Source organism: Equus przewalskii, chromosome 14 (genome assembly GCF_037783145.1).
Source record: "Equus przewalskii isolate Varuska chromosome 14, EquPr2, whole genome shotgun sequence".
NCBI lineage: Eukaryota > Metazoa > Chordata > Mammalia > Perissodactyla > Equidae > Equus > Equus przewalskii.
The window spans coordinates 17,970,989-17,988,173 of NC_091844.1; the positions used below are offsets into that span (position 1 = coordinate 17,970,989).

General features: G+C 52.5%; 1 protein-coding gene across 4 annotated transcripts in view; it reads left to right on the forward strand.

Moving 5' to 3' along the window:
- The window catches only part of POLR1A (RNA polymerase I subunit A), a 77,508-nt gene extending 61,659 nt beyond the window's left edge, over positions 1–15,849 (forward strand). The window contains exons 25-35 of one of the 4 annotated variants that reach the window (XR_011525917.1): positions 337–504; positions 1,460–1,595; positions 2,069–2,226; positions 7,220–7,346; positions 8,744–8,854; positions 9,486–9,791; positions 10,627–10,827; positions 12,077–12,194; positions 12,717–12,881; positions 13,238–13,390; positions 14,103–14,309. Coding sequence is in view for 2 of the 4 variants with exons in the window: in XM_070572167.1 (XP_070428268.1) it covers positions 337–504; positions 1,460–1,595; positions 2,069–2,226; positions 7,220–7,346; positions 8,744–8,854; positions 9,486–9,791; positions 10,627–10,968; positions 12,077–12,194; positions 12,717–12,881; positions 13,238–13,338 (1,732 nt within the window). In the remaining 2 variants the exon portion in view is untranslated. Of the gene's footprint in view, positions 1–336; positions 505–1,459; positions 1,596–2,068; positions 2,227–7,219; positions 7,347–8,743; positions 8,855–9,485; positions 9,792–10,626; positions 10,969–12,076; positions 12,195–12,716; positions 12,882–13,237 lie in introns of all 4 variants that reach the window. The other 3 variants (XR_011525916.1, XM_070572167.1, XM_070572168.1) reach the window with 3 other exon arrangements.
- Positions 15,850–17,185: the final 1,336 nt, after the last annotated feature.

Here is a 17,185-nt window from a genome sequence, read left to right on the forward strand (position 1 = left end):
GAGCAGTGAGCTCAGAAATTCTCACTGCTTAGGGGGCTTGTAGTAGCTGGCGCAGAGGGAACACGTGGCTTTCTCAGGGTGAACGTGAACTGTCCGAGCCTGGACATCCAGAGCTTCAACCACCCAGCTGGGATCTGTGCTGCGTAATTTAGGACATCCCAGGGTCACTAGCAGGAATGTAAGGAGGAGAAGGGTCATTTGCCTAGGAAAAACAAGCCCGGAGAGGGAGAGGTAGTAGTTCCGTACACCCTGGTTTTGGGTGGCATCTGCAGGTCCTAACAGACAGACAGATGGTGTCTCTGCTCCTAACTGCTGCCATCCCTGCCCCGTCTCCAGGTTGAGGACCCTGCTGCAATTGAAGTGGCAGCGCGCACTGTGTGACCCCGGTGAGGCTGTGGGGCTGCTGGCTGCACAGAGCATCGGGGAGCCCTCCACACAGATGACCCTGAACACCTTCCACTTTGCCGGCAGAGGCGAGATGAATGTCACCCTGGGCATTCCAAGGTGCAGGGCCACAAGGGTGGATGGGGTGGGGTCTGTCCTAGCCCCCTCCTGGGGAAAAGGTCATTTAGTGAGAGAGAGAATGTGTGTGTGTGTCTGTGTGAGAGTGTGACCAGGTCCCATCAAAGTGGGGATCAGGCTTGGAATTTCCAGAGCCCAACTGGTTTCTGTGGCTGGATCAGTGCCCAGACCTCTTAGAATCTCCATTTATCCCTCTCCCAACTCGTACATCACAGTTACCCAAGGATGCTTGTGAAACTGCACTCTCCTGTGGTCAAGACTCAGGAATGGATGTTGGTAACAAGCCCCATGCAGGGCCACCTGGTTTCCCAATTCTGGGGGCATTATTCACCTAGAACGTGACCCAGAGGGGTCCTGGCCCTTGAGGTAAATGTATGCACCCTGCAGGATGATGGCCACTGGGCCAGATGGAAGAGTATGGTGGTCAGACTCACCTGCATTTGATGCCTGGCCCTGCCACTTTGTGGCAGAGTGATTCAGACAGGTTCCTCAGCTTCCCAATCCTCACGTGTGGAAAGGAGGCGGGGGCCCACCCTGCATTCGGGCTGTGCAGGCTCACTGAGCTCATGGGCAAGGCTTGGAGCATAGTGCCTGCGCCCAGAAGGAGCACTGCAGATGCTAGTTACCTTTCCTGCATTGCTCATTCATTCAGTAAGCTCTTAGTAAGCACCTGCTGCATATAAGACACGTAGGAAACAAGAACAAGACTCAGCCCTGTCCTTGAAGAGCCCAAGCTCCACTGGAGGAAACTGACAGGAGAGTTGCTCGCTGTCACACACAGGGCCACAGCTGGGAGACTGATCCAGCGTAGCTCCCTGCAAGATCCCAAGGTCTCTCTCAGATCCCAGAAGAACTCTGACATCTTTACAAGAAAGGCCTCCCACAAATAGGAATCTGGGTACCTCTCATGATCACATGTGCCCTGGTTCTGTGACAGGTTGAGGGAGATTCTCATGGTGGCCAGCGCCAACATCAAAACGCCTATGATGAGCGTGCCTGTGCTCAACACCAAGAAAGCACTGAAGAGAGTGAAAAGCCTGAAGAAGCAGCTCACCAGGGTGTGCTTAGGGGAGGTAAGTGTTTCCCTGGGACCCGCTGCAGACTGGGTGGAGGCATTTTCCTGCATCCTCCCATCTTAGAAGAACAGATTTTACTGACTGCTTGGGCCCTGGGCCCAGACTTCCACTCATGAGAGGAAGCTTTCTGTGCCAGGTGCCAAGCACAGATGGATCAGGAAGCTTGAAAAGTAATCATTCGTTCGGCAGCATTCTCATGTGCCTTAAAAATAAAAATGCTTCCTGGGTTAGCTCACCACCCCCACTGGAGCCCACTCCCTCCAGCCTCTGGTCATTCTCTGAAGGTGACCTGCCAGCTCTGGGCCCCCTCAAGGGATCCACCCCTGCAGAGCTCACTGGAGTTTCTTTGGGGTTTTGGCCTGTGGCCCCAGACCGTGTCCCCACAAACCCTTGGGTTTCCCATAACCCACTTGTAATGCACAGTCCACTGGGACCTGGGCAAGTTGGATTCTCTGTCTACCTGGTTCTAGGTGTTGCAGAAAATTGATGTCGAGGAGTCTTTCTGTATGGGAGAAAAGCAAAACAAGTTCCGGGTGTACCAGCTGCGATTTCAGTTCCTGCCACATGCGTATTACCAGCAGGAGAAGTGCCTGAGACCTGAGGACATCCTGCACTTCATGGAAACTAGGTCAGGACACAAGCTACGTTGGTCATTTGACTTTGTTGTTGACCTTGAGCACTCCAGGCCACAGGACTCCTGGAGAAAGTGTACATTTGCCCAGATTAGTCCTCCTTCATGGGAAGTGTTTAGGAAAACAGCAGGTCTTGCAGCCTGATCTGGACATCTCACCCCTGATCTGGCTTGTGGGTATGACTGCCTCAACCACCCACCACTCCTTGAACCTTTTCTTTTCTCTGGTTGATGAGTCTTATCTTCTCAGGTTTGTATGCTTTAAGATGTGGAAGTATCTGTACTGAAAGAGAATGGAGCCTGTTGTAGTGATGCTGCTGTGATGTCATACCAGCACGTGGTGTTAGTTTTTGGCATGATGTGGTTCCAAGCAGTATAATGTGGTTCCCGATACATTTATCTCTCTTAATAATGAGTGGTATACTGTGGCATGCTGCTCTTCAACCCCAGTTCTATAACTGTGCCTTCGGTTTCTTACAGAGAAATTCTGATTCTCTTCTGGTAGGGAGAATGAGCATCCTTTTTGTCTCAAGTTCAAGTTACTGTTGGACGTTTGAAAAGCACAGGCCACAATGCTGAGTGCACAGGAGTAGGAGGGTGGGCATACTGGGGCTGGGGCAAGCCAGGAAGAGCTCGTGAAACACTTTTGACTCATCAGCAGACCCTAGATTGTTGATTGCGAACTCAAATGGCCGTGGGCCTGGCAGGTAATAGTGGCCAGTGATGCAGGTTGGGAGGCTCCCGTCAGTCTGGAGAGTGCAGAAGCTGCCTCAGGGGGCCGGAAATGTGGGCCGGGGGTCCAGATCTTCTGATTCAAAAAAAAAAAAAACAAGAGAAAGCCCTTCCACCCTTTTTTTCCCTGTCTTTTGGTTGTTTGGTTGCTTATTTTTGTTTTTATAAGAAGTCTCCTAATTTTTAAACATCAACTAATTTGTATGTTTTTAAAAGCCTGGTAAGGCCCAAATAGATTGCATCTGTCAGCCACAGACCACTGACCACTGCCTCTAGTTTAGACCAGCTCTCAGGTCCTCCCAGAGCTGCTCAGAAATGAGAGCTGATGGCAGGGTAGAGGCAGAAAGTCCACTGCATTCACTCATCCCACAAACATTGACTGAGTGATGCTCACTTGTAGTCAAGTCCTAGAGACAGCGTGGCCAAGAGAAAGTGACTATTCTGCCATTGGCCCTCTTCTTGCCTCTCACCTGGAGATGTGAATTGGCTTCAGGCTGGCTCTCTAAGCAGGTGTTTAGGATGGTGGGTATCATGGTAGATGAGCTTGGATGTGAACTCAGCCCTTTGGACAGGGGTCACTGGCCTGGCCAACTCTGCCCCGGTTTACCTGAGCCCCGGGTGAAGCTGTCGCTGGCCAGGCCTTAGGAACGCCTGCATCACTGTCCACCTGGGTGGAGAAGGTTCCTTTTATCAGGCAGCCCAGTGCTCTCGTGGTGCTGGGCCATGTCACAGGAGACCCATCTGTGCATCAGCCTGCCAGCTCATTAATTAACTGGGAGGAACATAACTCCCAAGTGCACCACGTGTTTGTGCTGGCCAGGCAGCTCTTCTCCCAGAAATGGGAATTAGGATCATGTGGCCCCTTGAGCATTATCACAAGCAAGCGGAGTTGGAGGGTCTGCCCCATTTCCATTCACCTGAGGCCTAGGCCTGCCTGCAAGTAGGTCAGCATAGGGCACGGGCCAGGCTGTGCTTCGAGTTCTGGTTGCTTACATTATCTGAGGAATTGAAAATCTATCACTTTTTAAAAGTTTATTCTTGATGAGGGACAACCCTGGTTTCTTCCCAGCGGTGAAGTACTTTATCAACTCCTAGTTTGTATTTTGCTTGTGCACTTGAAAAGCTCTGATAAACAAGGCCATGTGCACTCGCTCTTGGTGGAGCCACTGTGTGACCTCAGCAGAATGGGCCAAAGATGAGAGCAGGAGCAGTTTGTGAGCTGAGTGTGGCTTGGACTGCCTTTGTCAGGCCTGGGCAGCCAAGCAGCCACACGAAGGCCTCTTACAGACCACAAGGAAATGTGAGTGTGCTTTCCAAAGAGTACCCCTTCCCCCAGGAAGCTTGTTCTCCTTCCTTTCTCCCTTCCCTTCCTCCCTCCCTCCTTGCTCTCCCACCCTCTCTTCTCTCTCTTACCCTCTTCCCTCCCTTTCTTTCCTTCTTCTCTCCCACCTGTGGAATCATGAGACTGTTTTGACGTAGATATGACACAAAGGAAAATAGAGACATGGGCACTTCCCCAGCTGGAGACATCACACTGAAGGTCCCCTAAATATCTGTACTGGCACCTGTCACTTGGATATTTCTGTAAATCATCTGGAAGGTGGGCTGGGGGTGATGAAGTGGAGAGAGCACTGAGCTAGGAGTTGGGGTGTAAGTTCTGGCCTCTGGTCCCCAGCCATGAAGTGACCGAGTTGGCAGTGTGCAAACACAGCTTCTGTGAGTCTAACTTTGCAAACAGCAGGTGGTGGAGCTATTGCCAGGCACTTTCAGAAACAGCCAAGGGTCATGTTCTCTGTTGGTAATTATTTATGTGGGATGGGAGGTTTCTCTGCAGCCTCCCCCTCCTGTTCACTGTCAGTTGCCACATTCTAACAGATAGCACAACCCTCACAGAGAAGTCACCGTGGGCCTGCAGTTCCCTTGTTCTTGGCAAAATCACAGAAGGGCAAACTGTTGGCACCCCCAGGAGAACTTGGCACACTGGTAACATGTCTACCACTACTGGTCCCAAGTTTATTCTGCTTTCTCGCCTTCTCCCATGTTCTCCACCGGTCCTCTTCACCCAAAGAGGCAGGCAAGGTAGGAAGGATTCCTAACTGGGGCCATTAGGGAAGGTCTCTCGGGGGAGTTACAGCTGTCCTCACCCTGCCTTTGGGGGTGGGTGCAGCTCCAGCAGGTGGATAAGGGGCTGGGGAAATTTCTGGCAGAGCAAATGGCTCAAACAAGAGCCTAAAAGATGCACAGGGGTGTGTGGGAGCAGATGGGGAGTTGGGGTTGAGGCCTATGGTGAGGGCTTGAAATACTGGGGGGAGGAGCCTCCGATGAGTGACAGGCCAGGGGAGCAGGATGATTCAAGCAGCAGCACCCCAGCAGAGGGAGGTAATGAGCAGCTCCTGGGTGCAGGCAGCAGGCGGTCCTGTCCACACCCCTGTTCCACCTCGTTTCATCTCCTCCACTTAGCACAGTGGGTTCGGGGTGTGGTGGGAGTGGTCCCCACTGTACAGGTGAGATCAGGGCCCTCCTCCAGCAGCACAGGGACTTGAACCTGAGCCTGTTCTTTTAGAGAGAGTGGCAGTCTTTTGTGTTTAATAAACCAAATCGTAAACATTCGACCTGCCTGCTTCTCCAGGCAAGGCTCTCAGCTCCTGTCTTTTCATCCTTGCATTGCCCTCAGGGACATGACAGGCACATCGGAGACACTCAGAGAATACAGGACAGCTGGCTGGATGATTAGGGAACCTGACACTTTAGATGATTAAAAGCAGTTCCCCCTTCTCTGGGGGGATACATTCCAAAACCCCCAGTGGATGCCTGAAACCGCGGATGGTACCAAACCCTGTATCCACTATGTTTTTTCCCATACGTGCATGCCTGTGATGAAGTTTAATTTATAAATTAGCCACAGTAAGAGATTAACAACAATAACTAGTAATTAGAACAATTATAACAATATATTGTAATGAGAGTTACTGTAGATCTTAGCAACCTCAGCCCATGATTTTTTTCTTTGCTTATTAAGTTGCGAACTTTCACCTTGTTCACTAAAGGAAGCACTTTACGGCTTCTCTTTGGTGTATCTGAATTGCCAACATCACTACTCTTGCACTTTGGGGCCAATTATTAAGTAAAATAAGGGTTTCTTGAACACAAGTACTGCCATACCGTAACAGTCGATCTGATAACTGAGACGGCTACTAGGTGACTGATGGGTGGGTAGCACATACAGCGTAGCCATGCTGGGCAAAGGGATGATGCACATACTTGGGAGGACGGAGTGGGTAGGTGCAAGATTTCATCATGCTTCTCAGAACAGCATGCAATTTAAATGTTATGAATTGTTCATTTCTGGAATTTTCCATCTAATATTTTTAGACCGAGGTTGACTGTGGGTAACTGAAACTGCAGAAAGTGAAACTGCAGATAAGGGGGGGCTGCTGTATATGAAAAAGGGAGCAGGGGGCAAGGGTTTGGGGTGAGGCCCTAAGGGAACGTAAAAATGGATAACTCAGGAGGAAGGAGCGGTGCCAGGAAGGACCCCCTAGGCTCTGCTTCAGGTTGGTTCTTTTAAATTGGTCTGATTCTAACCTGTTGATGTGATTTAGTGCCACAAAGTAAGATCACTGCCTTTGAAATTCTGATGAACTCTTCCGCATCTTAGTTCTTTCATCGAATTCTTGGGCGCAGGAGACAGGACTTGTCAGGCCCAAGCAATGCTATTTTCTGGAGATGTGGCGGACGGTGGGCAGGGGAAAGTCCTAGTCCTGGCGCGGACTCCCCGCTCCCACTGTAGATTCTGCCATTCTTGTTAGACGACAGCCACCCACCACCAACAACTGTCCTTTACTGGGCACCCACTCTGCCAGGCCTGTGACAGGTGTCAGACGCAGGGTTGTTTCTAATCCTTACAACGAGATTGCATGGTACATATTAACACCCACATTTTACAGACAAGGGAGCTAAAGCTCAGGAGACTGTTGTGCTCAGAGCCACGCACCCTAGGAGTGGCAGAGCACTTGTTCACGCCAGGCCTGGTGGGCTCCGGAGCCGTGTTCTTTCTGACCTGCCAGGTGTTGTTCAGAAACAGCAAGAGGGAAAGCAAGCGAGCTGATAGGAGAGGCTGGGTCTCCATCTCATGGGTAGTCCCCAGCATCACCTTAGGTGGGCGTGAGATCTTTGGACAGATCTTCTGCCCCCGCAGTGAGGGGAGAATGGAGATGCTGGTACTGAACAGGGCTGCACGGCTTTCTTCTCATTTCAGATTCTTTAAAATTCTGATGGAAGCCATCAGAAAGAAGAATAATAAAGCATCAGCTTTCAGAAGCGTCAACACTCGCAGAGCTACTCAGCGGGATCTAGACAGCGCTGGGGAGTCAGAGAGGATTCGGGTGAGTGAGTCCCCCAGGGGCCCCTTGGGCCTGGCACAGGGAGGGTCCCAGGGCAGGGAGGTGCGTAGGGTTGCAGCTCGCTTAGTCTTCTTTCCTGGGAAGGCTGCGACTGTTCCCAGCGCTGCTCCACCCCCTTCCTGATGTGGCCATCTCTCCACTAGCCTCAGCATTTATCTGCTGTTGAGAGAGCCGAGGAGCAGTGTTTACCTCTTGGGTGTGGTGGGCCGTGCAGGGGAGGCTACCAGAGAGCATGGTCTGGTTGGCCCTGGGTGCGGGCCTCAGATCATCCATCTGCCTGCTCTCAGGGACCTCTCTGAAAGTGACTTTTTGTCCTGAGGATAGACTCAAAGAAATGGTACCTGCTGGGCTTTTGAAAGTTCTTTCTGTGTTTTCATTTTACTCTGCCTTTGACTTACCTAGGCCAGGTGAACTGAGGCCCACGGGTTACTGGCAGGGACCAGAGGCATTTGAAGCAGAGAAGTTGGCCTGCAGTGACAAAAAAGGAGGGAGTCAGGGAAAAACCATTGTAGGCAAAATAGTCCAGGAATGATAGTACCTCATCTGCCAAGAGACCCAGGGGAACTGTGGGGGCAGGTCTCTGAGTGTCGTCTGAGCCAGCAGTGTGTAGGGCTGTACAGTAACAGGCCGACATGCTGAGCCTGCTTGGGTGGAGGTTGCAGCAAAGACGGGTACGTGCAGCCCCTACCCGGCTCAGTGATCTCAGCTATGTCACCTCCTCTCTGGGCCTGTTTCCTCTTCCCTAAAATGAGGGACTCGCCTAGGTCAGAGAGGCTGCTAGGTCTTCTGCCTTGGGGGGTCTACCGGTTGGCTGACTGAAGCATAAATGGGCACGAACTGTCTTTGAAAGCCTGCCTAGGCTTAATTCTTAAGTTACCCAGAAGGAGACTATAAGAATCTAGGAGCCAAGGTCAGAAGGAGAAAGATAGAAATATTTGGTTTTTGAAATACTCAATATTCCACCAAGGCAACCCTTTCTCTTCCTCTACACCTAAAACAAATACTTGGAACAATATTTTGTACCATCTTCATTTAATGATTTGGAAATCCTAGGCACTTTTAAAAAAATTTTCCAAAAATGCAAGATTTTGCAGGTGGTGCATGTAAAGATGAAGACTAAGGAGAAGGAGTCATGGAATACAGGGCTAGCTCAGAGTAGATACTGGTGGGCGGGTAGATGGAGAATGGATGGAAGGTAGGCAGATGGATAGTTGGAAGGTAGTAGGTGGATGTGTTATGAATGGATGGGTGAATGGATGGGGAGCTAGGCAGGTGGGTGGCAGGATGGGTGAATGAGTAGAAGAGTAGGTGGGTGGATAGATGGATTCACCAAGCACTGGGTGTTGGAGCTAATCTTCCTTCTTGTCTGCAAACCACAGGGAGAACAGGAAGGGGATGAGGAGGAAGAGGGACGCATTGTGGATGCTGAAGCTGAGGAGGGAGACGCTGATGCCTCTGATGCCAAACGCAAGGAGAAGCAAGAGGAGGAGGTGAGGGGACTCTGGCAGGAGTGAAGGGACTGTAGTCACATCCCTCCTCTGTCACGCCTGAGGGATCATTCCCTGATGCATAAGGCCATAGCTTTCTGTCATGCTGGGACCCTTCAGGAACCTTGAAGCAAGACCAACCTGCCCAGCACACCTCTCCATTGAGAAGATGGTGTTCACAGGACAGGAATTGGACAGGGGCCATCCCAGGGCTGCCCTTGGGGTCTGGCTGTCCCTGGATTTGAATCAGATTCGAGGACCCAGAGGCCTTTGGCAAGGAGACCATGTCAGGCTGCCTCCTGTATTTGTAATGAAAATATAATACCTCCCTCCCCTCCCCCACACCAGTCCTCTGCTGTCATGATTGCTACAAACAGAGGGCGGTTTAGAGGGGCTGAGAGAATTCACAGGGAACACAGCTTGAGGTGAGAAGCTGAGCTTTGGGGTAGGGGCATGGGGACCCAGGGGCTGGCATTCCCAGGGAAAGGTGCAACGGGAGAAAGGAGGACGGCAGCCCAGGCCAGTGGAGCAGCCGGACCAGTCAGGCGAGGCCTTTGCAGGGGGCTTGTTCCGCAGGCAAAGCTCAGATAGATGGTGGGCCCCAGTGACACAGCCTGTGCTCCTCCCCTGCCAGGTGGATTATGAGAGCGAAGAAGAGGAGGAGAAGGAGGGGGAGGAAAACGATGATGACGATGTGCAGGAGGAAGGCCCAGTCTGTGGGGAGGGCCCCCGCAAGGCCCAGAAGCAGGATGAAGAGGTGGGCTCAGGCCCCGAGGAGGACTCGCCTCCTGCTGCCCCCCTGACACAGCCCCGGAAACCCACCCGCACCCGGGAGCCCCAAGGAGCTGAGGCCGTGGAGCGCCGGGTGCAGGCTGTGCGTGAGTCCCACTCGTTCATCGAGGACTACCAGTACGACACGGAGGAGAACCTGTGGTGTCAGGTCAGTGCGGTGTGCGGCCAGGGCGGTGGGCAGGGAGGGGCCTGTGAGAGTAGCTTGCTCTCTTTTTAATCCCAATCCCTTAAAGAACCTAGCGACGGCTGTGGACCCTCTGCCCCAAGTCACCGCCCCACACTTTGGACTTTCAGTTCCTGGGGGGCCACTTCTCTCTGATTTGTCAAGAACAGTGTGTGTGGGGGGTTCTGACCTGCCAGGCCCTACAGGTACTTTTAACTACGTCGCCTCATGTAAATCTCAGTACAATTACGTTAACATAGATCAAAGTGGTTGTAGAGGCAAGTGGAATACTCCATTCCTTACACATGTAGCCCCTGGTCACCAGCTTCGCGATTGCACAATCTCTTAAAGGCTGGCAGGTTTGGATGCCTGGGCGTCTACACGCAGACTGGCTTTTTTGTCCTTTCCTTTGATCCAGTTCCATGATTCCCAAATGGTAGTGTAGATAAGAATCACTGACCAGGATTACAGACACGAGACCACGCGTATTGTGCTTTGTGGTGACTGAAAGGGTATCAAGGGCAATGACGAGCAGACAGGATTGTCACTGTTCTCGCCAACACCTGTGAAAATGTTGCTCCTCTATTTTCACCCCAATCCAAGAGATGGCTGCTGTGTGGCTGGTTGAGCCCCCCAGAGTTCACACGTGCAGACCCACCCGCCCGGCTCGAGCCAGCCGGGCCACCTGCCCTAGCCAAGGTGTTTCCTCACAGGGTTTTGAGGAGTCTCCTGGGGAAGCTGGTCGTGGGGCCGCTGGCTCCTTTGTGGGGCTGGGGTGGCTATCTCCCGGGCCCAGGCCCAGCTCTGCTTCCTCTTGCAGGTGACGGTAAAGCTCCCTCTAATGAAGATTAACTTCGACATGAGTTCCCTGGTGGTGTCCTTGGCCCATGACGCCGTCGTCTACACGACCAAGGGCATCACAAGGTGCCTTCTGAATGAAACTACCAACAATAGGAATGAGAAGGAGCTTGTCTTAAACACAGAGGGCATCAACCTCCCGGAGCTGTTCAAGTACGCTGAGGTGTGTGTCCCCTCCCCAGGTGTCTGCTCGCCCAGGACAGGGGCTTCATGCTGGCCCTTCTTGAGCCACTCGCACTTCTTGCCCCAGTGTCCCCACACCACGTTTGGTGCCCTGGGCCACCTCTTGGGATCCACGACGCACGTGAGTCTAGTTAAGGCCTGTAATACAGAAACCTGTTTAACTTTATCTAACCCAGAGTTTCCTGAACTAATTTAAATACAATCTCTTTTCCTTGAAATTAAAACCTTCCCAAAGTAGAGTTGTAAGAAATAATTTGCTAAGTCACTGGCCTGGGAGCTGCTTAGTTTATCTGGCAAAGGAGGCCCTGGGCGCACAGGTGGCCCAGGCCCAGCCCCTGTCAGCCCCTGTCTGGGCCCAGGCCCAGAGGCCCACATGCTCCCGTCCCACCTACTCCACCAGCACGTCTGTCCTTTCCTCTGAGCTGTTTCTCCTGGTCCCGCCCCCACTTTACTGAGTCTCCCAGAACCTTCTGAGATGCTCTCAGCCCCTGGGCACAAGTGTTTTCCCCACATAACACTTAGGAGCTGGGACCCCTTTAGCCCACTTTCCCCTAGTCTGCACCAAGCTGACAAAGCCCCCCTGCCTCGTACACGTCTCCCCTCACAAAGGCTTCTTCTACCCCAGAGCCTTGCACCGAATGCTTCCCCAGAGGACAGAGCAGGAAGGGATTGTAACTCCTGAGAGTCTGCCGCTGACGGGACGAGCTCCGTGTCAGGCTCAGAGGGTTTGTTTAAACAAGGGCAGGCAAGCTGCCAGGGTCTGCCGTCTCCTGTGAGGGTGACCTGCCATAGTGCAGAGCCACCACGGACCCCCCCCAGGACAGCTGAACTGGAGCCTGACGGCCTGGCTGACCCACGTCTGTTCCATGGGCCCTGGAAAGGTGTCTGTGTCTCTGCTAGGGAACTTTCCTTACCTACCGAGCGAGGCCTCAGTCCTAGGAAATAGGTCTCTCTGTTAAGTAAACAAACCATAAGATACCTTTCTTCCTGTTGACTCTCAAGCGGGCACCAAGTCTTCTTGGCTCTGGTAACGACGAGACAGACCTGGGGCCCAGCCAGCAGGCTGTCAGCAGCTCTGCCGACACTGTTTCCTTTCGTTGATCCTGGGCTGCCTCGCGACCACTTTGTCATCAGCTGTGCTTGACTGTCAGACAAAGAGAGCGCAGCCCAGGTGGGACATGCCTGCAGACGGCCAGGCCCTCCAGATCAATCCCTCCTTCCTCCCACAGGTTCTGGATTTGCGCCGCCTCTATTCCAACGACATCCACGCCATGGCCAGCACGTATGGCATCGAGGCTGCACTGCGGGTGATTGAGAAGGAGATCAAGGACGTCTTTGCTGTGTACGGTAAGAGGAGCTGTGGACAGCACTCAGAAGGTCCTGTGTGTTGGTTCAGCGCCACAGGGGGACTGACGTATGGGCACAGTGAGCAGGTAGCCTGTAGGAGACCCTGAGAGTGACCGTGGAGAGGGGGGCTTATGTTTCAGTCTTGTGCAGTGAGTCCCGTCACCAAGGCCCCCTCATTTGTTTCTCGTCTGCTGGCCTCTGGGAAGCCCTTGTTTGATGACCTGGCCCCATCCTCCCAAGTGAAAACAGTGCTGTTAGGTTCTCATGTCCTGGAAGTCTGGAATCTCTGTTTCCCGTGCTGTTGGGTGGAAGTGGAGAGCAGGATGCAGTGATTGACCGGGGACAAGGGAGGGGCTCCCCGCCGGGGTTAGGGGTTAAGTAGCCCAATGAGTGGTTGACAGAGCTGGGAGTGGAGCCTGAGGTCTGACACCCGAGCCCGTGCTCTGACTTATGTCAGATGACACTGCTCCAGCTGCCCCTTGTCACTGCTTAATCCTTCCTGATGTTGCCCCCGTGTGACAGGCATTGCGGTCGACCCCCGCCACCTCTCCCTGGTTGCTGACTACATGTGCTTCGAGGGTGTTTACAAGCCACTGAATCGCTTTGGGATCCGGTCGAACTCCTCCCCTCTGCAGCAGATGACATTTGAAACCAGCTTCCAGTTTCTGAAGCAGGCCACCATGATGGGTCAGTGCGTGGGCAGGTGCCCCTGGCCTCCCCTCTCCTGAATCTGCTACAGGCAAACAGGCTTGCCCCTTGGGCACTCTCCACACACCTTTCATGCGAGTGAAATCTCAGAATCTCACTGCAGGAGGCGGCTGGGGAGGGGTGGGCAGCAGGCAGGGAAGCTGCCTCTGCATTTGCAGGAAAGGGAAGAGGGCTGCCTTCTCTTTCAAAGTGGAAGCGATGCTGCCTTACGTGATCTCATCAGCCTCTGCGGTTCCTCATCCGCCCAGCCTCCGTGTTGAGCACCCCCGCCCTCCCCTTATGTCACCCCCAACTTCTCCCTCAACCAGCTAACAGTGTTCTTATGTCTCTCCCAGGATCCCATGATGAGCTGAGGTCCCCTTCCGCCTGCCTTGTGGTCGGGAAGGTCGTCAGGGGCGGGACCGGCCTGTTCGAGCTCAAGCAGCCCCTGAGATAGTAGCTGCCACAGCACCATCTGCCCAGGCTGGAGGACAGCCCGGAGGACCTGGGTGAGGGTGCGGCCAGGCCTGGCTTGCCCTTCACATGAGAGGACCAGGAGAACAGAGTCCCGGCACTTCAGAGTGACAGTGCAGAGCAATGCAGTGATCTTTGGGGGTCCACAAAGTAGCTGGCCTCTGGGCTGGACCAGCTTCACCTGGAAAGCGGCAGCGTTGTTTGCCCCTCCCCCCATCAGAGATGAACAAGGTTCAGCAAGTCCCCTGCGTCCCTCCGAGGCGGCCGGGCCTTCTGTGCTGCAGGAGGCTTCTGAAGCGAAATCCCTGGTCCCTCCAGCGTAGGAGGCGAGCTCCCGTTGCTGTGAGCAGCAGGAGCAACTGCAGGCAGGATTCCTGGGGGCTCACACAAGCGGGAACTCGGAGCTTGCCGCCCCCCGCCCCAGCCTGCTTGCCCCACTGCACCGGCCCCTGGGGACAGAGCTCCTGAAGAGTCTTCACCCAGAGCTCTTTCTCTGGGCCAAGCACAGGGTGGCACAGACCTGCCCACCCAACTTCTGCGCCTGGGGCAGGGCCCTGGCCCTTCTGGCAGGCATGTCCCTGTGTGTCCTAGACCAGATCAGCCCTAAGTCTGGGGCCAGTCTCCCCGGGGCCCCAGCAACTCACTCCCCACCTTCAAACCTCGAGTCGCCAGCCAGGCTGCATTGTTTGAACGAATTGCCTGGCTCTGCTCTCGGTCCAGTGTTGAGACATGTGTCCCTCTCTGCAGGCCCTGCTCCATCCAGGGTCGTCTGGCCTCCCTTGGCCTCTTGGACCAGCAGCGAGGGGCCCTGGCATGAACAGAAAAGTCGGAGGACGTGTACAAAGGCTTTGTAAAGCCAGAGGCTGTTTCTATTTTTGTCTAATGTTATTCCAACTCAAGCTGAGTAATAAACATCACTGGAACCAGCTATTGGGAGGAAAAAAATTGTAAAGACTTGGGGTTTTTTTGTTTTTTCCTTTGGTTTGTGGTTTCTGCATTCGTGATTTGAGAGCCCAGGGCTGGGATTTTCAGCACAGTCACATTTCAGGTTTCTCTTCCTGTTCTTGGCAGAGGACGTGGTGGGAGAGCTCAGCCCTCATGGCCTTCCCCTCAGATCCCAGTCTGCCCCTGCAGCATCCCCCTTGCAGAGCCAGCTTCTGGCCAGGAGAACAGAAGCCAGTGGGAAGGAGCTGTGTTTCGGGGCGGGGAGGGAGGCCTTGCCTGGGGAGAGTGGCCGCACTGCTCCCTCCAGACACATGGCGGGACCCAGCCTGTGCCTCCTGTGTCTGCACTGGGGAGAACCTGGCAGAGACGAGCTTCACCAGGGCTTGGGTGCAGAAGAACAGGGACAGCTGAGGGGTACAGGAAGAAGGTTCGCGACAGAATCCTACACCACAGGCTAAGGCGTGCGTTCTGGGAGTAAAAGAGCCAGTTCACCACTTGATGGTCTCTCAAGCTAGAGTTGTGGGAGAGGGTCCTCAGAGGAGATCGCAAAGTAGCCACGTGGACAAATGAGCATGTGGTTGCGTGGCCCCAAGGCTTGGCCTAAGCACTGAGTTCTGTGGCTCAGCCCCACCTGGGCACTGAGGGCACGAAGGTAAAGGAGCAAGCCCAGAACATAGACGGTGTGGAGCATGCACAGTGAAGTCAGACCCCTGACCTGTGTTGGAGGTGAGGTAATGGCTCCCTGCCCTGCCATCCCGATCTGTCCACGCATCTCCTGGGCAGCCTTATTTTCCACGTGTTCCTCTCCCGGGAGCCACCTGCTTTGTAAGCAGACATTTCAGAGCCTGTACATCTTGGAAGGCCAGGAATCTCCCATCGTCCCCCTTATGGGATTACATACTCGTTTCAGTGGTTCTCTTGGTTCGGAAGCCTCTGGAGGTGGCCTCCTTTGCCATTTAAGGTGGCACGTTCTTTGGAATATTCTCAGTATTGTAAATGCTCTTTCTCTGAGGGCACATTTGATTTTTGGGAAGAGCCACAAGTAGGTCCAAGCCAAATCTGATGAGGATAGATCAAGCTGCGTAATCGTTTTTTAATCAAAGAGGAATGGAAAGTGATGCTCAGCTGGGGTTCACAGACTTCACGGGAGCTCTGAGGTCTTTCAGAACCTGAGGTGCCATAGCCAGCTGCTGTTCCCAAACGTCCTCCCTGCTTTGCACCTTCATGTGACAACGTCCTACCTGCTTGCTTGCTTATAACAGTTAATTTTTTTTTAATGTCCCTTTTCTGGGTTCACGTCAAAAACACTACCAGCAGGGGCCGGCCCCGTGGCCGAGTGGTTAAGTTTGCGCGGTCTGCTGCAGGTAGCCCAGTGTTTCATTGGTTCGGATCCTGGGCACGGACGTGGCACTGCTCGTCAAGCCACGCTGAGGCGGCGTCCCACATGCCACAACTAGAAAGACCCACAACGAAGAATATACAACTATGTACCAGGGGGCTTTGGGGAGAAAAAGGAAAAAAATAAAATCTTTAAAAAAAACCCAAAAAACACTACCAGCAGGGGCTGGTCCTGTGGCATAGTGGTTAAGTTCAGCGTGCTCCGTTTTGGCTGCCTGGGTTCAGTTCCTGGGCGCAGACCTACACTACTTGTCAGCCATGCTGTGGTGGCAACCCACATAAGACTGGCACAGATGTTAGCTCAGAGTAAATCTTCCTCACCAAAAAAAACCACTATCAGCAATCCCAGAGGTACTCCTGTGAGGCTTGGAGACATTTGCTGTCGGAATCAGAAAGAAAACAGGAATGGATGAAGCATCTTGTCCCATTCCAGTCTGGAACATTCCTTTCTACTGTCTCCTACCCTCAAATATATGTAGAAAATACGTGAAGCTTCCTCCCAGGCCTCACTGGTCCTTTCAGGGCTCCTCAGGACATTACTCTGATAAACCACTTTCTGTGAAAGTGCAGGCTCCTTCATTGGTCCCATCACAGACTAATAAAACAACAAAATTTACCATCTTAGCCATTTTTGAGTGTGTAGTTCAGCATTGTGAACGCACATTAAGTAGTTACATTGTTGTGTAACCATCACCACCATCCACTCACAGAACTCTTCATCTTACGAAATCGAAACTTTTCATTCAACAATAACTCCCCAGTCCTCCCCCTCACCAGCCCCTGGCAACCACCGTTCTAACGTCCCCCTCTGAATTTGACTACTGCCTCTTGTAAGTGGAATGATAAATATTGTCCTTCCGTGATTGGCTTGTTTGCTTAACATGAGGTACTCAGTGTTCGTTCATGTTGTAGCATGTGTCAGAATTTCTTTCCTTTTTGAGGCTGAAGAATATTCTATTGTTGGTATCATATTTTGTTTATCCATTCATCTGTTGATAGACACTTGGATTGCTTCTACCTTTTTTCTACCGTTTGGTACAAATATCTCTTTGAGTTCCTGCTTCCAACTCTTTTGGGTTTAGACCCAAAAGTGGAATTGTTGGATCATATGGCAATTTTATTTTTAATGTTTTGGGGCACTGCCATATTGTTTTCCACAACGGCTATTCTTTTTTACTTTTCCGCCAACAGCTCACAAGGGTTCTCATTTCTCCACACTCTTGCTGATAATTATTTCCTGTTTTGTTATATATATTTATACGTGTGTGTGTATACATATATATATATAATAGCCATCCTGATGGGTGTGAGGTGGTGTCTCATTGTGGTTTGATTTGGGTTGTGTTTTCTTCAGGTGTTGGGGCCCTTAGGTGGTCAGCACCTACCGAGAATTAGGAACCGCTTAAGAAATGTACCTCTATTGGTTGCCAATCTTAAAATTTTGAGTTTACCATTTAATTGGGGGCTGTAGAGTCTAGAAAATGCTC